The sequence below is a fragment of the Thalassophryne amazonica genome, chromosome 12 (assembly GCF_902500255.1).
Source record: "Thalassophryne amazonica chromosome 12, fThaAma1.1, whole genome shotgun sequence".
NCBI lineage: Eukaryota > Metazoa > Chordata > Actinopteri > Batrachoidiformes > Batrachoididae > Thalassophryne > Thalassophryne amazonica.
This window is the reverse complement of record NC_047114.1, coordinates 20465333-20488777: the sequence shown is the minus strand read 5'-3', so window position 1 is coordinate 20488777 and position 23445 is coordinate 20465333. Positions and strand designations below refer to the sequence as shown.

The 23445-nt window shown below is 44.1% G+C and overlaps 2 protein-coding genes across 3 annotated transcripts in view; both read left to right on the top strand.

The window, feature by feature from the left end:
- The window catches only part of mrpl37 (mitochondrial ribosomal protein L37), a 48926-nt gene extending 35481 nt beyond the window's left edge, over nucleotides 1-13445 (top strand). Inside the window, exons 8-9 of one of the 2 annotated variants that reach the window (XM_034182700.1) lie at nucleotides 147-235; nucleotides 13435-13445. In XM_034182700.1, the coding sequence (XP_034038591.1) occupies nucleotides 147-224 (78 nt within the window). In that variant the 3' untranslated portion in view covers nucleotides 225-235; nucleotides 13435-13445. Of the gene's footprint in view, nucleotides 1-146; nucleotides 240-13434 lie in introns of those variants that run through there. The other variant, XM_034182701.1, reaches the window with a different exon arrangement.
- LOC117521392 (acyl-coenzyme A thioesterase 11-like) overlaps nucleotides 3129-23445 on the top strand; it is an 83315-nt gene continuing 62998 nt past the window's right edge. Inside the window, exon 1 of the mRNA XM_034182687.1 lies at nucleotides 3129-3201. The gene's annotated coding sequence lies outside the window, so the exon portion shown is untranslated. The remainder of the gene's footprint in view (nucleotides 3202-23445) is intronic.

Sequence of the window (23445 nt, the reverse complement as noted above, 5' to 3'; positions counted from 1 at the left end):
TGCATTTTGCAGGATCCTTCCTCTGGCCCCTGATAGAAAGCTGCCGTCAGTGAAGACTTCATTATATGACAAATCAAAAAGCATTTGATTATGTTATTGAGTTCATCTGTATAATCCAAATTGTTTTGCCATGTGTTTCTCTGCAGGTCCCAGCTGGTCTGGCAGGATACCAGCCTGAAACTTTCAGCAAGTTCCTTGCTCTGTACCTTCATGGAGCAGTCTAGGACTCGAGGCTGTGTGTTTGTGTTTGTGTGTTTGTGTGTGTGTGTGTGTGTGTGTGTGTGTGTGTGTGTGTGTGCGTGCGTGCGTGCGTGCGTGCGTGCGTGCGTGCAGGAGGAGAGAGCCTTCTAACACATTTGGCGTCCTGATTAACAACATAATAATGTGTCCAACGTGATGTTGCTTCACTGTGGTTTTTCCTGCCGCAGTAACCTGTTCAATAAAAACTCATTCACTCATATGCATGTGTGTTTGAACTCTGTGCACGCTGGAAATGAGAAGAGCTTCAATGCTCATGATGCTGCTGGATCTGAAACATGATGTTTCTTTATCCTGTAAGGACAAAGCAATAACAGGTCCCGCTGAGTTACAGATACAAGACGATAATCTGAACAAAATTACACCAGAATGACTGAACTTCACACATGTTGAAGATGGACTGCTTTTCTGTGCCAGTCTTTTTGTTTCCAGACCTTTTATGTGCTGACTTGTCGATGAAAGAATGAGTAGGTGATGGATAACCTGCAACAGTTGTCCAGTTATTTTTGGACCCTGGAAAAAAAAAATAGGTATTGCATCTAAGAATGATGATTCTGACACCATTCACCTAATTTGGATATTACTGGTACTGCTAAAGCCAGAAGACCATTCAGGCCTGCCAGAGACCAGAGACAATAGTCCACTTTAATGTACGATTGTGTCCACTATATCTGATCAGTGTCTGTATCAAGACCAAAGTTAACTTGGGGTAGTCAGTTGTGAGATACATAATACCCAGTTACCGTCACTGAGACATTGGTGTTTGTTCCTGTTTGTCTGTCAATTAGGTACATTAGTCAGTGGAATATCTCTAAACAGATTCGCTGTAATCTGGTGGACAGATCGGACTCAAGCCAAGGAAGAACTCATATCTGGTTCAAGGTGCGGCTCTTGCCTTTGTTCTTTGGTATTGATCCTTTTTATCTTGATCACAGGTCTTGCTTTTGGTCCTTGTTCTTTGATCTTTGATCCTGTTTTTTTTTTTTGTTTGTTTTTTTTATCTTGAGCCCACCTGTGACTGGACAATTGATAACTACCTGAGTAATTTGAGACTGAGTGTAAATACTGTTATTTTTACCGGGTGCTTTTATGCAAGATTCTGCCCCTTACCAAAAACCAAACCATTGTATTCCTCATTTTGAGTTTATTAAAGGTCACGTTAAAAACCAGGCCTGGAACCCTCACAGACAGTGTCCATCTTGTGAAAGGCCCCTGAAGTAGCTTGTACAACACTTTTATACAATGTGGGTGTTAACAATTGGTGTGGTATAGTCTCACATTTCTAATGTTACTAGCTCTCACTAACAGGGAGATCTCCCTGTGTCTGAAACTTGGACATATGATGGAAGTGAAACAACATATTTCTCAGAACATCCAAACAAATACAAGTAACACGAATACTTGATAGCTAACATAGAATAAGGAGTTTGCACAGATATTATCTAACAATACAGTGTCTCTGGAAGATATTTACATTTTTTTATTATTATTATTGTTACAGCCTTACTCCAAAATGGATGAAAGTATTTTCTACACACAATACCCCATAATGACGATGTGAAAGAAGTTATTTAGGTTTTTGCAAATTTAGAAAAATTAAAAAAAAAACTAAGGATTGTCTCAAGGCACAAATCTGGGGAAGGATACAGAAACATTTCTGCAGGTTTGAAGCTCTCAATGAGCACAGTGGCCTCCATCATCCATAAATGGAAGAAGTTTGAATCCACTAGGACTCTTGCTAGAGCTGGCCGCCAGTCCAAACTGAGCGATCGGGAAGAAGGACCTTAATCAGGGAGGTGACCATGAACCTGATGGTCACTCTGTCTCTGGAGAGAGGAGAACCTTTCAGAAGGACAACCATCTCTGCAGCAATCCACCAATCAGGCCTTTATGGTAGAGTGGCCAGATGGAAGCCACTCCTTAGCCTGGAGTTTGCCAAAAGGCACCTGAAGGACTCTCAGACCATGAGAAACAAAATTCTCTTTTTTCAGCAGCAGGAACTGGGAGACTAGTCAGGATTGAGGAGAAGATGAATGCAGCAATGTACAGAGACATCCTGGATGAAAACCTGCCCCAGAGCGCTCTTGACCTCAGACTGGGGCGAAGGTTCATCTTTCAGCAGTGCTGTGATCCTAAGCACACAGCCAAAATATCAAAGGAGTGGCTTCAGGACAACTCTGAATGTCCCTGAGTGGTCCAGCCAGAGCCCAGACCTGAATCCGATTGAACATCTCTGGAGAGATCTGAAAATGGCTGTGCACTGATGCTTCCCATCCACCTGATTGAGCTTGAGAGGGCAAAGCTGTCCAAAGATAAGTGCACCAAGCTTGTGGCATTATATTCAAGAAGACTTGAGGCTGTAATTGCTGCAAAAGGTGCATCAACAAAGCATTGAGTAAAGTGTGTGAATACTTGTGTACATGTGATAGTTTATATATATATATATATATATATATATATATATATATATATATATATATATATATATATAAATTTGCAATGATTTAAAAAACAAAAACTTCTTCCTGTTGTCATTTTGGGTTGTTATGAGTGGATTTTGTGGTGGGGATTAATTTACTCCATTTTGGACGTGCCTTTATGTATCTGGATTTGGAATGTGCGCTGTTTTCCAGGAAATGGATCCTCACTTTGCATTCTTGTCAGGTGAATAACTTTGACAGCAAACAAACCACAGGTCCTGTGGGTTCAGGAAGCAATGGTTCAAGTTAGTTCTCCGTGCTGTCATAACAGATGATGTAACATTATAACATATAATTAAGGTTGATATGTTTTTGAGTAACTAAATAACTACCTGTATATGTTTCGCAATTCGTTTCTTAAAAAAAAAAAAAAAAATTGAGCTCTTATTTTGAAAGGTATAATCGGAAACGCTGCTGTTGGTTCATTTTGTGGTGGGTTGACGCCGTCAGTAGTCGCTGTCAGGTTCGTTAAAACATTTTAACTTTTGCTAAATGTTCAAACTTTGACAGTATTTCGGTGGTCTACACTCGGCTAGTCGCAGTGGAACAGTAAGAATTTGCTATGTTATGGCGTTATGAATTTGACGAATATATTATTGATTGAGCAGTGTGGAGTTTTAAAAGTGGATTTTGTAGGCCGCTTCTAAAAGTTAGTGTTTTAAACCTCCGTGTTTCGGTTTGTGTTATGAAATGATTTTATAAGAAAAGTTATTTCGCTATGTCTTTAGTGTCACTTCAAGACTCGGAAAAGTGCAAGTCACTGAGACTTTACAGCAAAGAGTCGGTAAGAAGTCGAGTTGTGTTGGTTGACATTAGTGTCAGAACACATTCTGACCCGGACTGGACTTTCCTCATTTAGCACAACTTTTTCGGATCCAACATGAGCTCAACAGTTCCGTGTACTAGGTGGGAGTTCTTTCCCCTCAACGCGGTTTGCCAGACAGACAGATGGATAATCCAGTTCGATTTGGATACAAGGGATTTTTCCAAGTTTTTTACTTCTGCGCTGTGACTTGTACATTGGTGGGTTTGAAGGAAAGTGAGGGAAGCCACCAAGTGATCAGAAGAGATGGATGGATGGCACAGTGGCTTAGTGGTTAGTACAGTTGCCTCCCAGTAAGAATGTTGTGGAGTCGCTTCCCATCTGATCCTTTCTGTGTGGAGTTTGCATGTTTTCCCTGTGCTCCTATAGGTTCCCTCCATGTGCTGGTTTCCTCCCACATCCAAAGACATGCAGGTTAGGAGAGCTGGTGTCTTTAAATTGACCGTAGGTGTGAATGTATTTGTCCATCTATATGTAGCTGGTACGGAATAAGTGGATAAGATGAATGCTGAGTTGTATGTGATCCACATTTGCCTCACAGTGTCATCTGCACAGACTATACAGTTTATAACATGTGAATTGACATTATTCATATTTTTGGTGCTTTGTTTTATGTCAGTTAGGTCAGATATTTTCTCTGTATTAACATGCAGAATTTGCAACCAGTAAACCTTATTGTCAGATAGGTTAAAAAAATAATTGGTTCAGGACATCCTGAGGTCCTTCGGGTAAAGGGAAAGTAATTTTGACCAAATGTGGGAAAAGAGACATTTTGACCAAATGTGGGAAAAGAGACATTAATAATTCAAGGTCAATGAAAATCTTTTTGGAGGTAGACATTGAGTGAAGGAATCTGTGTAGAATCAAGGAAAAAACTTACTGAAAACTTTTTCACCTATAAATTGAGAATCAATCAATCAATCAACTTTTTTCTTGTATAGCGCCAAATCACAACAAACAGTTGCCCCAAGGCGCTCCACATTGCAAGGCAAGGCCATACAATAATTATGAAACACAGTCTACGTCTAAAGCAACATAACCAAGGGATGGTCCAGGGTCACCCGATCCAGCCCTAACTATAAGCCTTAGCGAAAAGGAAAGTTTTAAGCCTAATCTTAAAAGTAGAGACGGTATCTGTCTCCCTGATCTGAATTGGGAGCTGGTTCCACAGGAGAGGAGCCTGAAAGCTGAAGGCTCTGCCTCCCATTCTACTCTTACAAACCCTAGGAGCTACAAGTAAGCCCGCAGTCTGAGAGCGAAGCGCTCTAATGGGGTAATATGGTACTATGAGGTCCCTAAGATAAGATGGGACCTGATTATTCAAAACCTTATAAGTAAGAAGAAGAATTTTAAATTCTATTCTAGCATTAACAGGAAGCCAATGAAGGGAGGCCAACACGGGTGAGATATGCTCTCTCCTGCTAGTCCCCGTCAGTACTCTAGCTGCAGCATTCTGAACCAACTGAAGGCTTTTTAGGGAACTTTTAGGACAACCTGATAATAATGAATTACAATAGTCCAGCCTAGAGGAAACAAATGCATGAATTAGTTTTTCAGCATCACTCTAAGACAAGACCTTTCTGATTTTAGAGATATTGCGTAAATGCAAAAAGGCAGTCCTACATATTTGTTTAATATGCGCTTTGAATGACATATCCTGATCAAAAATAACTCCAAGATTTCTCACAGTATTACTAGAGATCAGGGAAATGCCATCCAGAGTAACGATCTGGTTAGACACCATGCTTCTAAGATTTGTGGGGCCAAGTACAATAACTTCAGTTTTATCTGAGTTTAAAAGCAGGAAATTAGAGGTCATCCATGTCTTTATGTCTGTAAGACAATCCTGCAGTTTAGCTAATTGGTGCGTATCCTCTGGCTTCATGGATAGATAAAGCTGGGTATCATCTGCGTAACAATGAAAATTTAAGCAATACCGTCTAATACTGCCCAAGGGAAGCATGTATAAAGTGAATAAAATTGGTCCTAGCACAGAACCTTGTGGAACTCCATAATTAACTGTAGTCTGTGAAGAAGATTCCCCATTTACATGAACAAACTGTAATCTATTAGACAAATATGATTCAAACCACCGCAGCGCAATGCCTTTAATACCTATGACATGCTCTAATCTCTGTAATAAAATTTTATGGTCAACAGTATCAAAAGCAGCACTGAGGTCCAACAGAACAAGCACAGAGATAAGTCCACTGTCCGAAGCCATAAGAAGATCATTTGTAACCTTCACTAATGCTGTTTCTGTACTATGATGAATTCTAAAACCTGACTGAAACTCTTCAAATAGACCATTCCTCTGCAGGTGATCAGTTAGCTGTTTTACAACTACCCTCTCAAGAATCTTTGAGAGAAAAGGAAGGTTGGAGATTGGCCTATAATTAGCTAAGATAGCTGGGTCAAGTGATGGCTTTTTAAGTAATGGTTTAATTACTGCCACCTTAAAGGCCTGTGGTACATAACCAACTAACAAAGATAGATTGATCATATTTAAGATTGAAGCATTAAATAATGGTAGGACTTCCTTGAGCAGCCTGGCAGGAATGGGGTCTAATAAGCATGTTGATGGTTTGGATGAAGTAACTAATGAAAAAGTGTGAGAAGTGTGTAAAGTGTCATGTTTGGTCCTTTCAGGGGCCCTTAGAATGATTCATGGACATTATTCTTGCCTGTAGGCAGCCTCCCAAAGAACCTTTATGAAAAACTAGTGAAAAAAAATGATTGAACAGTTTTTCTGCAGTAAACAGAACAGAATATTTTTATTTTTTTGCTCTTTTGGGAGGGCCCTGGGATTCTGTCAGAAAGTCCAACCCGCTGGGCAGCATCAGCAATGGAATTTTGGATTAGACAATCCCATGACCAGACAGTGCTACAAGGATTGTCTGTACCAAATTTTCGAAAAGTTCAGTTTTTCATAAAAATCATCTAATGGTACATAGCACATTAGTGGTGAGACAAGGTCTGTAGGACAAAAAAGTATCACTGCAAGAGCACTGCGCTTGTAGAGCACAAACCTCCACCAACACTAGTTTCCAATTCTACAAAATTTGACTTTGGAAACATTTTCAAGGTCAATGTCCTATTAGAAGTAGTGATGGGCAAATGAAGCCCCATTCAAGACTCGAGGCTTCTCATCAATCGTTTTGATACATGTCTCGAGGCCTCACGCAGCGCTTGGTTTGCTGTACTGCCATCAAGTGGAGAAAGAAATGCACAGGATGAATTTACTCTAACGAACCCCTGGATTTGATGTTTGACCTTAAATTGTGCAAATAAATGCTTGAAACAATAAATTAATAAACCAAGAATAATATTGTTCGTTAACTTAGTGAATTAAACAAATGACTGAGTGAATTAAACAAATAAGGCCCTAGACATATTAGTTTTGAGACATATATTAATGTCATTTTTTAAATGGGTGGTTTCAGATAATAATTTATAACAATGAAAGACTATTTTGGGGAGAGAGGGGCTGCTAAGTCCATAATCAACAATTTAAAACAATCCATAAAATTGCATCCCAGCTGCAGGCATTGAACCTGTCAATCACTCTCCTCCACACGCTGGACCGGGCAAGCACCAAATGTTTCCTGCATTTTTCGAGCGCTTTTCAGCGAATCAATTCGCTCAACGAAGCAGTCACGTGGTTTCAGGAAACGAGGCCTCATTTAGCTGTAGTCACGTGGTTTGATACAGGCCTCGAAGCGGGGCTTCATTTGACACGCCCCCTTTTGCTCGCTACAGCCTTCGGAGCCTTGCTTCATTTCGCCCAACACTAATTAGAAGTGGCTTTTTTTAAGCTAAAATATAATACAAAATATTGCTCAGAAGGACTTTGAAATGTTAAAATCACATATTCACTAAATCCACAATATGGTTCAGATGTGGATCAAACGTAGTCTATTCATTGAGAGTGACAGTTTGCACCTCATTTTCACAAATGAGAGTGCTTGAGGTACTTTTGATTGAGATATAATGTAAAATGTACACTAAATGGGCTTTTCAATATTAAATTCAAATGTCCACCTAATCCACAATCCTGATCAGATCTGGATCAAACTTTGTCAGGTGATAGTGAGTGCCAGTCTGCACCTCACTTTCAAATATGAGAGTGATTGGGGCACATTTTAAGATATAGCCTAATGTAAAATATACATTAAATGGGGTTTTCAATGTTATATTCAAACTAGAAGCACTCAGAGAGCGCAAACCTCCGCCAAGGCCATAGGGTCACCGACGTCACATGGAATGCCCTTTGGCAAAGAGACTTATTCCACGTCGTTTCACGCATCTACTGTCATGTTTCAGATTCATTGGTTAACCCTCTGGGGTCCGAAGACATTTTTTTGGACAGTTCACTCACCTGGCATAAATGTTTTATTATTGCTGTTAACAGCTCTCCCTGCATCCCACAATCATTTTTATGTCTCTTTTTTTCAGGACAACCTGTACTTTCAAAATATATATGCTATAGTTGTGTTTTATAAGTGTAATAAAGGTTTACAATCAGAAATAAGAAAGGAAAATGTAAAAAACACACACATATAATAAACTAGTAACACATCACTCCTAAAAACAATCTTTGGTGTGTCACGTGAGGTGAATCTGCCCTACGATTGGATTTTGGAAAACCATGTGACAATGAACCAATTCCGATTGGGCACTCACGTTGCTCACGTTATCACACAGCTTCTATGAGGAAGGAGTACAAAGATGGTGGCCGGTGGCTCGAAAATCCGTGGCGTTAACTTTTCAGCAAAAAAAAGTTTCTATCTCATATCATTAAAAAGTTATTTATAATTGAGAAAAGCTTGGTCTCAGCCGTTGTACACGATGGCGTCGGCCCCAGAGAGTTAAACCCTTAGATCTTCAGCAAATCTATTTATAAAGAAAAACTGCATGAACTACACAAGTTTTTTTTTAATTTTCTAATAAGTTTATTCAATGAGGAGAAACAAATGCTAAATTATTGTTGTGTCTTTGTGACCCGTCTTCATGAAGTTAGATGCAAAAATGTTGAAATTGGCCCTATCCTGCAATGATAAAGAATCCTTAAAAAAAATTACTGAATCTGGATCGTGTTCTGGATCATTACCAAAATTTAATGACTTCTAAGTTGGGCCAAGATACACACCTGGTAAAAATTTAATTGAAATCTGTTGAGGATTTTTTGAGTAATCCTGCTAACAAACCAGCCAACCAACCAACAAACGGACACGACCGAAAACATAACCTCCTTGGCGGACGTAATGACCACAAAATCTGTAATCTGGATCAGAGCTAGATCAAACTTGCAGTTGATAAAGGATACCATCCTACGTAATTTACTCAAATATGAAAGAAATTAGATTTTTTTTTTGACAGAGTTATGAATTTTTGAAAATTCGCTCAGTGTTAAAGATAGGGATTTTTCCTGACTTTGCCCTTTCACCTTCAAAGTTGAATCAGTTCTTGCCTATCAAGATATGAATCTTCAATAAAAATATAACGAGATGTGACAAATTGTGGGCTCCATGCTGTTCACAGACAGACAGACAGACAAACAAACAGGCAAAAATACACTTTTCAACTTTGTTGGCGGAGGTAAATATAATGCAATGCTTTCAACGTGGGGAGGGCGTGCATGTGCACATGCATGACCTTTTGAAAAGAGTGGAACGTACCTTTAACTGCATGTGATGCTCGTGTACGCTGATGTCTGAAAGATGTCTTGTAAATCAATTTAGAGGTGTTATCAGGCTACAAAAACAACATTATATCTCACTTGCTTTTACATAATATATAAGAATTGAACCCCGTGGCTCACACTAAAGACCATTCCTCTACCAAGGTCAGCCAAGGGGAATTCCCCTTTAGGAAGACACCTGCAAACAATGTATCCACAAACAACGTTTAGGAATTCTCAGGCTGAGAGTGTTACCTTCTTGGAAGAACGATATCTCGGCGACGTGGTGGAGGTGTCATCCTGCTTTTATGCGGGGTGAGGCGCAGATGATTGGTGACAGCTGTCATAGCCGATGAGTGACAGCTGTCAACCCGGCCGCTCTTGGAAGGTGGAGCGCCCTCCAGTGCCTGAAGCCTGCACTTCAGACAGGGCGCCCTCTGGTGGTGGGCCAGCAGTACCTCCTCTTCTGGCGGCCCACACAACAGGACCCCCCCTCAACGGGCGCCTCCTGGCGCCCGACCAGGCTTGTCCGGGTGGCGACGGTAAAAATCGGCCAGGAGGGCCGGGTCCAGGATGAAGCTCCTCTTCACCCAGGAGCGTTCTTCGGGTCCATACCCCTCCCAGTCCACCAAATACTGGAAACCCCGGCCCATTCGACGGACGTACAGGAGCCGGCGCACTGTCCAAGCCGGCTCCCCGTCGATGATATGGGCAGGAGGCGGCGCCGGACCGGGTGTACAGAGGGGTGAGGTGTGATGTGGTTTCAGTCTCGACACATGGAATACCGGATGGATCCGCAGTGAGGCCGGGAGTTGGAGCCTCACTGCGGCGGGACTGAGGACCTTGAGGATCTTGTAGGGCCCTATGTACCGGCCCTTAAGTTTGGGGGAATCGACCTGGAGGGGGATGTCCCTTGTAGATAGCCACACCTCCTGCCCGGGCCGATATGCGGGGGCCGGGGACCGTCGACGGTCTGCATGGATCTTTGCCCTTGTCCGGGCCCTCAACAAGGCTGAACGGGCGGTGCACCACACCCGACGGCATCTCCACAGGTGGGCCTGGACCGAGGGCATACCGACCTCTCCCTCCACCACAGGACACAAAGGGGGCTGGTACCCCAGACACACCTCGAACGGGGAGAGGCCGGTGGCAGAGGACACTTGGCTGTTATGCGCATACTCGATCCAGGTCAGGTGTTCACTCCAAGCCGTCGGGTGTGCGGATGTGGTACAGCGCAGGGCCTGCTCCAGCTCTTGATTAGCCCGTTCAGCCTGTCCGTTGGTCTGTGGGTGATACCCAGACGAGAGGCACACGGTGGCCCCCAGTTCCCGGCAGAAACTTCTCCAAACCTGTTAGGAAAACTGGGGACCACAATCTGAGACGATGTCTGTTGGTATCCCATGCAGACGTACGACATGGTGGACCAGGAGATCCGCTGTCTCCTGGGTCGACGGGAGCTTCAGGAGGGCCACGAAGTGGGCCGCCTTGGAGAACCGGTCCACTATCGTGAGGATGGTGGTGTGCCCCTGGGACGGCGGGAGGCCCGTGACGAAATCCAGACCAATGTGGTACCAGGGGCGATGAGGCACAGGAAGCGGCCGAAGGAGTCCCTGTGCCTTTTGGTGGTCCGCCTTGCCCCTGGCACAGGTGGTGCAGGTTTGGATGTATGCCCGGATGTCAGCCTCCAAGGACGCCCACCAGAAGCGCTGCCAGACCACTGCCACGGTCCTACGCACCCCTGGGTGGCAGGAGAGCTTGGACCCGTGACAGAAGTCCAGGACAGCAGCCCTGGCCTCTGGTGGGACGTACAGTCTGTTCTTAGGCCCTGTTCCGGGGTCCGGGCTCCGTGCCAGGGCCTCCCGGACGGTCTTCTCCACGTCCCAGGTAAGGGTGGCCACGATAGCGGACTCCGGTACGATGGGTTCCGGTGGATCCGACAGCTCGGTTTTGACTTCATTTTCATGCACCCGGGACAAGGCATCCGACCTCTGGTTCTTGGTCCCGGGGCGGTAGGTGATCCGGAAGTCAAAACGGCCGAAGAACAGTGACCAGCGGGCTTGCCTGGGGTTCAGTCGCCTGGTGGTCCTGATATACTCCAGGTTCCGGTGGTCAGTAAAAACCGCGAATGGCACTGACGCTCCCTCCAGCAGATGTCTCCGCTCCTCAAGAGTCTCTTTCACCGCTAGGAGTTCTCGATTGCCCACGTCATAGTTCCGTTCTGCTGGGGTCAACCTGCGGGAGAAATAGGCACACGGGTGAAGGACCTTATCGGTCTCTCCGCTCTGGGATAGCACGGCTCCTATCCCTGAGTCAGAGGCGTCCACTTCAACCACAAACTGGCGACTGGGATTGGGCTGCACCAAGACGGGTGCAGTCGAGAAGCGCTGTTTCAACTCCCTGAACGCGGCATCGCACCGATCCGACCAGGTGAAGGGAACCTTTGGTGAGGTCAGGGCTGTCAGGGGGCTAACTACCTGACTATACCCCTTGATGAACCTCCTGTAAAAATTTGCGAAGCCGAGGAACTGTTGCAGCTTCCTACGGCTCGTAGGTTGGGGCCAGTCTCTCACCGCCGCGACCTTGGCCGGATCCGGGGCGACGGAGTTGGAGGAGATGATAAACCCCAGGAAGGACAAAGAGGTGCGGTGAAACTCACACTTCTCGCCCTTCACAAACAGCCGGTTCTCCAACAACCGCTGCAGGACCTGACGTACATGCCGTACATGAGTCTCAGGGTCCGGAGAAAAAATTAGTATATCGTCCAGATATACGAAGACGAATCGGTGCAGGAGGTCCCGCAAGACGTTGTTTACCAAAGCTTGGAACGTCGCAGGGGCGTTAGTGAGGCCGAACGGCATGACCAGGTACTCAAAATGACCTAACGGGGTGTTGAATGCCGTCTTCCACTCGTCTCCCTTCCAGACCTGAACTAGGTGATAAGCGTTCCTAAGATCCAGCTTTGTGAATATTTTGGCTCCATGCAGGGGGGTGAACACCGAATCTAACAAAAGCAACGGGTATTGGTTGCGAACCGTGATCTCGTTCAGCCCCCGATAATCAATCCATGGACGAAGTCCGCCATCTTTCTTGCCCACAAAAAAGAAACCTGCTCCCATCGGGGAGGTGGAGTTCCGGATCAGCCCGGCAGCTAAGGAGTCCCGGATGTAGGTCTCCATCGATTCGCGCTCAGGTCGTGAGAGGTTGTACAGCCTGCTGGACAGGAACTCCACGCCTGGAATCAAATCGATGGCACAATCGTACGGACAGTGCGGGGGAAGGGTGAGTGCCAGATCCTTGCTGAAAACGTCAGCAAGATCGTGGTACTCAACCGGCACCGCCGACAGATTGGGAGGGACTTTGACCTGCTCCTTAGCCTGGGAACCGGGAGGGACCGAGGATCCTAAGCACACCCGATGGCAGGTCTCGCTCCACTGAACCACCACCCCGGACGGCCAATCAATCCGGGGATTGTGTTTTAACATCCATGGGAACCCCAGAATCACACGGGAGGTAGAGGGAGTCGCAAAAAAACTCTATCTCCTCCTGATGATTCCCTGACACCACCAGAGTTACTGGTAGTGTCCTGTGTGTGATTAAAGGGAGTAGGGTGCCATCTAGTGCTCGCACCTGCAATGGCGAAGGAAGCGCCACCAGAGGGAGCCCTACCTCCCTGGCCCATCTGCTGTCTAGCAGATTCCCTTCTGACCCTGTGTCTACCAGTGCTGGGGCCTGAAGGGTTAAATCCCCGCTAAGGATTGTAACTGGGAGTCATGTGGAAATATTTGTATGTCCCACGTGAATTTCTTGGCCCACCCTAAGCCCAGTTTCTAGGGGAGGGCATTGTTGTTTAACCATTCCGGGCAGTCTCTCAATTGATGTTCAATTGAGCCGCAAACAAAACACGCCCCGCGGGGATGCCTCCTCTGTCTATTCGGTGGTCTGAATGTGGCCCTGCTCGTGTCCATAGCTTCGTCAGCAGGGGAAGCTGTAGCCACACGGGGCGTAGAGGCCATGGAGCGTGGGAAGGGCGGACCTTTTTCGGACCCGGAAGGAAGAGGGACGGCGCGTACCCGGCCACGCCCCTCGTCTCGTTCCCGACGGTGTTCCTCCAACCGATTGTCTAACCGTATAACGAGGTCGATAAGCCCATCTAATTCCCGCGGTTCGTCCTTGGCCACCAGGTGCTCCTTCAGGACTGACGACAGTCCGTTTACGAAGGCGGCGCGGAGCGCAGCGTTATTCCAGCCGGACCTCGCAGCCGCAATGCGGAAGTCGACTGCATAAGCGGCTACGCTCCGGCGTCCCTGTCTCATTGACAGCAGCACAGTTGAAGCGGTCTCTCCCCTGTTAGGGTGATCAAACACGGTCTTAAACTCCCTCACAAACCCAGTGTACGTATGAAGGAGCCGTGAATTTTGCTCCCAAAGCGCCGTAGCCCAAGCGCGTGCCTCTCCTCGAAGCAGATTAATCACATAAGCTACTTTACTAGCATCAGACGCGTACAGGACGGGACGTTGTGCAAAGACAAGCGAACACTGCATAAGAAAGTCCGCGCACGTCTCCACACAACCTCCGTACGGCTCTGGGGGGCTTATGTATGCTTCAGGGGATGGTGGGAGGGGTTGTTGAACGACCAGTGGAACATTTATATCCTGCACAGAGTCGGCAGGAGGAGGAGCTGCAGCAGCGCCCTGAGCGCTCGCTGCCACCTGTGCAGAGAGAGCCTCCACCCTGCGGTTCAGGAGGATGTTTTGCTCGGTCATCTGATCCAACCGAGCCGTAAAGGCGGTGAGGATGTGCTGCAACTCACCAATCACGCCTCCTGCAGACGCCTGTGCACCCTGCTCTCCCATTGGCTGTCCAACAGATGGGTGACGCCCCTCGGAGTCCATGACGCTGGCAGAGATATCCTGTTGTGAAAGTGTAGTGACACGGACCCACAACAGGGGGCGCAAATGAACGGACAATAGGAGAAGTTACATTTGAACACTTTACTGTTGTGAATGCCACAACTACACACAGCAGATTATAGAATGAATACAAGGTCAATTAATAAAGGTGTCGTGTGGGCAGGCTCGACGATAGGAGACGTCCCTCTGTAGAAGAACCGGAACCACACGATTTCCTCCGCCACCGAACCAGGAGGATACTGGAGCCGCCAGGTCCCGAGTTCCCCAGGTGGCCACCGTCTCCGCGTGTCAGATCTGGTATTGCTGGCGAAGAGCAAACACAGTCAGGTGTGGGTGTGTGTGCACCCCGTAACAAGGATGGTGGTTATTCCACCTCCACCTCTAATCACACGCTCGTGCAGCTTCTGTCTAATTACTTATCTGGCGGAATGCAGAGCGAAGCAGTCGCAGCATATGCCGGTCTTTCAGGAAGACAGCTGCAAACAATGTATCCACAAACAATGTTTAGGAATTCTCAGGCTGAGAGTGTTACCTCCTTGGAAGAACGATATCTCGGCGACGTGGTGGAGGTGTCATCCTGCTTTTATGCGGGGTGAGGCGCAGATGATTGGTGACAGCTGTCATAGCCGATGAGTGACAACTGTCAACCCGGCCGCTCTTGGAAGGTGGCAGCGCCCTCCAGTGCCTGAAGCCCGCACTTCAGACAGGGCGCCCTCTGGTGGTGGGCCAGCAGTACCTCCTCTTCTGGCAGCCCACACAACATAAGTATTTGAACACCCTGCAGTTTTGCAAGTTCTCCCACTTAGAAATCATGGAGGGGTCTGAAATTTTCATCTTAGGTGCATGTCCACTGTGAGAAACATAATCTAAAAAAAAAAAAAAAAAAAAATGCGGTATGATTTTTTTTTTTTTTTATAATTTATTTGTATGTTTCTGCTGCAAATAAGTATTTGAACACCTACCAACCAGCAAGAATTCTGGCTCACACAGACCTGTTAATTTTTTTTAAGAAGCCTGTTACCTGTATAAAAGACATCGGTTCACACACTCAATCAATCACACTCCAAGCTGTTCACCATAGCCAAGACCAAAGAGCTGTCTAAGGACACCAGGGACAAAACTGTAGACCTGCACAAGGCTAGGATGGACTACAGGACAACAGGCAAGCAGCTTGGTAGAAGACAACAACTGTTATGATTATATATTAGAAAGTGGAAGAAACACAAGATGACTGTCAATCTCCCTCGGTCTGGGATTCCATGCAAGATCTCACTTTGTGGGGTAAGGATGATTCTAAGAAAGCTCAGAACTACACAGGAGGACCTGGTCAATGACCTGAAGAGAGCTGGGACCACAGTCACAAAGACTACATTAGTAACACATGATGCTGTCATGGTTTAAAATCCTGGCCCATTTGAAGTTCACCAGTGGCCATCTGGATGATCCAGAGGAGGCATGGGAGAAGGTTGTGTGGTCAGATGAGACCAAAATAGAGCTTTTTGGAATCAACTCCACTTACCATGTTTGGAGGATGAGAACAACCCCAAGAAAACCATCATCCATGAAGCATAGGGGTGGAAACATCATACTCTGGGGGTGCGCTTCTGCAAAGGGGGACAGCACGACTGCAACATATTGAAGGGAGGATGGATGGGGTCATGTATTGTGAGATTTTGGCCAACAACCTCCTTCCCTCAGTAATAGCATTGAAGATGGGTCATGGCTGGGTCTTCCAGCATGACAGTGACCCCAAACACACAGCCAGGGCAACTAAGGAGGGGCTCCGTAAGAAGCATTTCAAGCTCCTGGAGTGGCCTGGTCAGTGTCCAGACCTGAACTCAATAGAAAATCTTTGGAGGGAGCTGAAACTCCAAACCTGAAAGATTTGGAGAAGATCTGTATGGAGGAGTGGACCAAAATCCCTGCTGCAGTGTGTGCAAACCTGGTGAAAAACTACAGGATGCGTTTGACCTCTGTAATTGCAAACAAATTTTTTTGTAGATTATGTCTCTCACAGTGGACATACACCTAACTTGAAAATTTCAAACTCCTCCATGATTTCTAAATGGGAGAACTTGCAATTGCAGGGTGTTCAAATACTTATTTTCCTCACTGTATAATGGCTAAAATAGATCCTTGTCATTTGATATTTTATTAATTTATAAACAACAGAAAAGGGACTTACATTTTGGTGTTCCACTGCTGCTAAAGTTCAAATTGTGACGTGTCGTCCAGTGATGCTGTGCACTGACTTCAGACTTCCATAAAAAAAGACTTTGTGTAGTTCCTCAGTCCAGCCAAAAATCACATCAGCGTTTCATGTGAACAGGTCTTCATGCATCCAGACAGCTTACAGCAGAGTGGATTTTGTGTGTGTGTGTGTGTGTAGCAGCGTCAGTTAGCGCAATCAAATCATCGTGTCGTTGTCCCCCGTGCGCGCACACACACGCAACAAGCTTGGTCGACTGTGTTATGTCCTCAGTGCAGCAAAAAAAAAAAAAAAAAAAAACACATCAGAAGTGAGTCCAGCTTTTCTTTCTCTCTTCCTGCTAACAGACAGCACAGTGGATTTGGTGTGTGTGTGTGTGTGTATATAATATATATATATATATATATATATATATATATATATATATCTTAGAAGAATTAGCAGCGTCAGTTAGCTCAAACAAATTATGTCTCGGGAGAGTCGTCCCCCGTGTGCGCGCGCAACCTGGTCAACCTGGTGTGTATACTACCAAAAAAAAGACTGTGTATGTCCTCAGTACAGTGAAAAAAAAAAAATCACGTCAGAAATGAGTCCAGCTTTTCTTCTCTCTTCCTGCTAACAGCCTCCAGACAGCACAGTGGATTTGTTTTGTGTGTGTGCGCACGGGTTGTCCGTGCACGCCCACAAACATGCTATTTGCCCCGCCTTGCGGCTCACACACACATGCTATATGCGTGTGTGTGTGTGTGCAGGGCATATAGCATCTGGGTTGTCCGTCCGTCCATCTGTCCGGCCGCAATTCCTTCGCCGCAATGTAGCTCGGCACCTATTGCTCGCAAAAACTTATATTTGGTGGGTACATGCCTTGGAGGAGTACTTTGCATGGGTTCGAAGGCCGGTGACCTTGACCTACTTTTCAAGGTCACCAGTGGTCACAACTGCCAAATCCTTCGCCGCAATGTAGCTCGGCACCTATTGGTCGCAGGAACTTCATATTTGGTGGGTACATGCCTTGGAGGAGTACTTTGCATGGGATCGAAGGCCAGTGACCTTAACCTACCTTTCAAGGTCACCAGTGGTCACAACTGTCAAATCCCTCGCCGCTACGTAGCTTCGCACTTATTGCTCGCAGAAACTTCATATTTGGTGGGTACATGCCTTGGAAGAGTACTTCGCATGGTTTCGAAGGCCAGTGACCTTGATCTACTTTTCAAGGTCACCAGTGGTCACAACTGTCAAATCCCTCGCCGCTACGTAGCTTCGCACTTATTGCTCGCAGAAACTTCACATTTGGTGGGTACATGCCTTGGATGAGTACTTCGCATGGGTTCGAAGGCCGGTGACCTTGACCTCCGTTTCAAGGTCACCAGTGGTTGCATTTGTTTTGAAGGCTGGCAACCGTGACCGACTTTTATGGTCCGACAATTTATGGTCATCCTCTAAATAAATAAATATTATGCCAATCTCCAATTTTTTCATTGTATATCCCAATTTACATCAAACACATAAGGTTCAACCAAATACCGACCCCATACAAGTACATATTACTGCACTTTGCATGGAAAATAATACTGCGTGCGGGGCATTTCGTGATGAATGTCTCCGGTTGTTATATGTTGTTAGTAAACTTGAATATTTAAAGACCTATGTAACGTTTTTTACATGTACATGCCTGATGCTTTGAAATGTAGGTGTGATGTCACTGTGCTCTCTAAGCATTTTTATCAAATTTTTGAAGAATGGGGGAAAAAACAGAACTGAATGAATTAACAGGAAGTTGTAGCAATATGTGTTGCCATGGCTGAGTGTAGCATGCACGCAGACATCAGCAGTACTGACCAAATTTGGAGGGATGCATGATGTTGGATTTATGGGTGTCACTATATATATATATATATATATATATATATATATATATATGTGTGTGTGTATGTATGTACGTATGTATGTATATGTACAGTGAAGCAAATAAGTATTTGATCCACTGTCGATTTTGCAAGTTTTCCCTCCTGCAAAGAATGGAGAAGTCTGTAATTTTTGTCGTAGGTACACTTCAACTGTGAGAGACAGAATCTAAGAAAAAATTCAGAAAATCACATTGTATGATTTTTAAATAATTAATTTGCATTTTAATGCACGAAATAAGTATTTGATACAATAGAAAAACAGACCTTAATATTTGGTACAGAAACTTTTGTTTGCAGTTACGGAGGTCAGATATTAACTGCAGTTCTTGGTTGCACACCATTATTTGTAGGTGGGAAAACTTGCAAAATGGACAGCGGATTAAATAGTTGTGTGTGTGTGTGTGTGTGTGTGTGTGTGTGTGTGTGTGTGTGTGTGTGTGTGTGTGTGTGCAACCCCTGGCAAAAATTATGGAATCACCGGCCTCGGAGGATGTTCATTCAGTTGTTTAATTTTGTAGAAAAAAAGCAGATCACAGACATGAGACAAAACTAAAGTCATTTCAAATGGCAACTTTCTGGCTTTAAGAAACACTATAAGAAATCAGGAAAAAAAAATTGTGGCAGTCAGTAACGGTTACTTTTTTAGACCAAGCAGAGGGGAAAAAAATATGGAATCACTCAATTCTGAGGAAAAAAATTATGGAATCATGAAAAACAAAAGAACGCTCCAACACATCACTAGTATTTTGTTGCACCACCTCTGGCTTTTATAACAGCTTGCAGTCTCTGAGGCATGGACTTAATGAGTGACAAACAGTACTCTTCATCAATCTGGCTCCAGCTTTCTCTGATTGCTGTTGCCAGATCAGCTTTGCAGATTGGAGCCTTGTCATAGACCATTTTCTTCAACTTCCACCAAAGATTTTCAATTGGATTAAGATCCGGACTATTTGCAGGCCATGACATTGACCCTATGTGTCTTTTTGCAAGGAATGTTTTCACAGTTTTTGCTCTATGGCAAGATGCATTATCATCTTGAGAAATGATTTCATCAACCCCAAACATCCTTCCAATTGATGGGATAAGAAAAGTGTCCAAAATATCAACGTAAACCTGTGCATTTATTGATGATGTAATGACAGCCATCTCCCCAGTGCCTTTACCTGACATGCAGCCCCATATCATCAGTGACTGTGGAAATTTACATGTTCTCTTCAGGCAGTCATCTTTATAAATCTCGCAGGTCTATAAAATAGACCTGCACAAGGCTGGGATGGACTACAGGACAACAGGCAAGCAGCTTGGTAGAAGACAACAACTATGATTATTTATTAGAAAGTGGAAGAAACACAAGATGACTGTCAATCTCCCTCGGTCTGGGATTCCATGCAAGATCTCACTTTGTGTGGTAAGGATGATTCTGAGAAAGCTCAGAACTACACAGGAGGACCTGGTCAATGACCTGAACAGAGCTGGGACCACAGTCACAAAGACTACATTAGTAGCACATGATGCTGTCATGGTTTAAAATCCTGCAGGGCAGCAAGGTCCCCTGCTCAAGCCAGCACATGTCCAGGCCCGTTTGAAGTTCACCAGTGACCATCTGGATGATCCAGACGAGGCATGGGAGAATGTCATGTGGTCAGATGAGACCAGAATAGAGCTTTTTGGAATCAACTCCACTTACCATGTTTAGAGGATGAGAACAACCCCAAGAAAACCATCCCAACCGTGAAGCATGGGGGTGGAAACATCATACTCTAGGGGTGCTCTTCTGCAAAGGGGACAGGACGACTGCACCATATTGAAGGGAGGATGGATGGGGTCATGTATTGCGAGATTTTGGCAAACAGCCTCCTTCCCTCAGTAAGAGCATTGAAGATGGGTCATGGCTGGGTCTTCCAGCATGACAATTACCCCAAACACACAGCCAGGGCAACTAAGGAGGGGCTCCGTAAGAAGCATTTCAAGGTCCTGGAGTGGCCTGGCCAGTCTACAGACCTGAACCAATAGAAAATCTTTGGAGGAAGCTGAAACTCCAAACCTGAAAGATCTAGAGAAGATCTGTATGGAGGAGTGGACCAAAATCCCTGCTGCAGTGTGTGAAAACCTGGTGAAAAACTACAGGAAATGTTTGACCTCTGTAATTGCAAACAAAGACCACTGTACCAAATATTAACATTGATTTTCACAGGTGTTCAAATACTTATTTGCAGCAGTAACATACAAATAAATTATTAAAAAAATCATACATTGTGATTTCCAGATTTTTTTTTTCTTTTTTTAGATTATGTCTCTCACCTTAGATGAAAATTTCAGTTCCCTCCATGATTTCTAAGTTGGAGAACTTGCAAAATCACAGGGTGTTCAAATACTTATTTTCTTCACTGTATATATACATATACACTGAACAAAAATATAACCGTGGTCTGTGGTTATGAGGCCAGTTGGATGTACTGCCAAATTCTCTGAAACACTTTTGGAGACAGCATATGGTAGAGAAATGAACATTCTATTCACAGGCAACATCTCTGGTAGACATTCCTGCAGTCAGCACTGTGCTCATTTTCTCCAATCACAGCCACATAAGCCCATAACGTCTGGGTTGTCTGGGTGTCTTGGTGGCTTTCCTCACTCTTCTTCTTGCACAATCACTCAATTTTTGACAACTGTCTACTCCATGCAGATTTACCATAAAGTACCATACTGTTTGTATTTCTTTGTAATTTATGTAAATAAAGACCAAGACATATTCAGTGGCAGCTTTACCATAAGAGAGCCTCGTCCAAAACTACCACAGAAGACTCCAAGCTATCGTTGATGTTACAGGGGCAATACACAGTATTAAGAACAGGGGTATGTAAACTTTGGATCAGGGTCATTTGGGTAGTTCTCTTCTCATTTTGATTTAAAAAGAGGAAACACAGTTGTTTGACAATAAATGGCTTCACCCAACCACTAACCATGAGTGACAAAAAAGTTTTTGTGTTGTCATTCATATTCTCTTAAAAATGGCCAAAAAAGCAAAAATTCTGCCAGGATATGTAAACTTTTGAGCATAACTAATATATATATATATATATATATATATATATATATAAATATATATATATATATATATATATAAATATATATATATATATATATATATATATATATATATATATATATATATATATATATATATATATATATATATAAAATGTATGTATGTGCAGTAAAACCTGCATATAATGGACTCAGGTAGACCAGCAAATTTTGTCCGTTCTAATCAAATTCTGTTATATGTATGTAATGAATTAGTTACAGTCAGGGGGCACTGAATGATCTACGGGGAATCACCAGCATCAGTTAGGCTTATGTGTTTCCTTGATTAAATGCCTGACCTTGAATCGGGAAACTTCGTCTGAAAAAAAAAAAATGCCTGACTTACATAATGCACCAGGCATTATGTGCATTAAAAAGTATACATTTTGTCAAGTCACTCTTTTTTTCAAAGTCTGCTGTGGAGTGGTCCTTTAAAATTCTAAAGCCTGATTTATGCTTTTCCAACTCCTTGGCCATTTAATGATGTTGACGTGTGTCACTCTTTTAAAGTTATCTGTTGCATCTTTATGCACTTTGCCACAGGAACTTTGGCTTTTTCTGGATTCATTTGTCCCTTAATGAGCTCCACTTCTTTATATAGACATCAACCTCAAAAACCAACAGTACATGTAATTTCCGGCCATGAATTGTGAGTCATTTGAGCATCTTTTTCTGACTGTGTTGTAAAGTTGGTCATACTTGCAGACTTATTTGCCAAACATATTTGTTCAATGGTCGAAATGTAATTGGCGGGCGCACTGCAAAAATTTAAAAATATGCCCGGAGAGGAAGGAGTGAAAATAGTAAAGTGCCACATCATAGCCCTTTGCGGTCTCTGTCACTTAGCAGGTGCACATCAAGTTCTGGGGAGCCATGCAGAGGGCTCTGATCTAAAGTGGGTGTCTTTGGTTCGTCACACCCAGGGATATGTGTGAAACCTTACACCATATTACAGTGCAGGCAGCAAGCAGCATTTTGTTAATAATCACCAGCTTTGAATAAAGACCTGCCTTGTTTAGGTGGTTTGAAAAACTAAATGGCCGGGTTTTTACTCAAGGAACTACGGCCCCCACTTAACCCGAATCGGCGAGTGTCAGTGCTGAACTTCATTTCATACCTCTGTTACTGGGCACGTCTGGACTGCTCTGTGTGGTACATGTGAGGGGTTTTTAATGAAAATGCATTGCAGTCGGAGAGGACGTTTTGCCCGGTGTGAGTGAAAATCAGCTATACAAAATCTGCGGTGTTTGTTACCAGGAAAACCAAACAAAAGCATTGGGACTTTTGCTTTTGTCCGGTGAGTGTGAATATCCAGCTTATACAAACGTAATTCAGGCTGCTCGATATTAAAATTTCTAAATCATCGGGTTTATTGCCAGTATTCTTCAGAGAAGTCAGGGGATGGATACATATACATTTCCAAGTCACTGAATGTCTACTTTATTTGCATCAGTCTTTTTTAAATGAAGTAAAAGGACTGCATTTATATAGTGCTTTCCCATCTGAATTAGAAGGTCAATGAGCTTTACAGTAATGCCTCACATTCACCCATTCACACACAGATGTTAGCATGCCACCATGCTAGGAGCACTTGGGGTATTATGGACCTTCCACAAGGGCCCTTAGTGATTTTCTGGTCTGGTGGGGGTGTCTAAACCATGGATGCTCTGGTATCACCCCACCGCCAAACTACTAGACCATCACCTCCCTATTGTAACAGCACTTGGACTGCATGGATCTTTAATGTGCATATTAAAGTGTTAGCATGTAGCCAAAAAAAAGTGGATGAAATATATTATCTATCTATAAAGCGAGTAATGTATGTGTGGGGGTGTGGCTCGCATATCTCTCTGTTTTCTCAGATCGACCTCAGCAGATATGGCTTGCACATGGCACGATGATCTGCATCCTTTATTATGAAAATTTTGGGGATTAATTTTATTTTATTTATTTTGGTATTAAACCTTTGTTTTGACATTGTAACATTAGTACTTCCAAGATGGCGCCCTCCGTGGTGTCTCTGTCCTGCAAAACCTCCGTTTATTTGCAGATTTCCATATTTGCCATTTACGTTTATTTCATCATATAAAA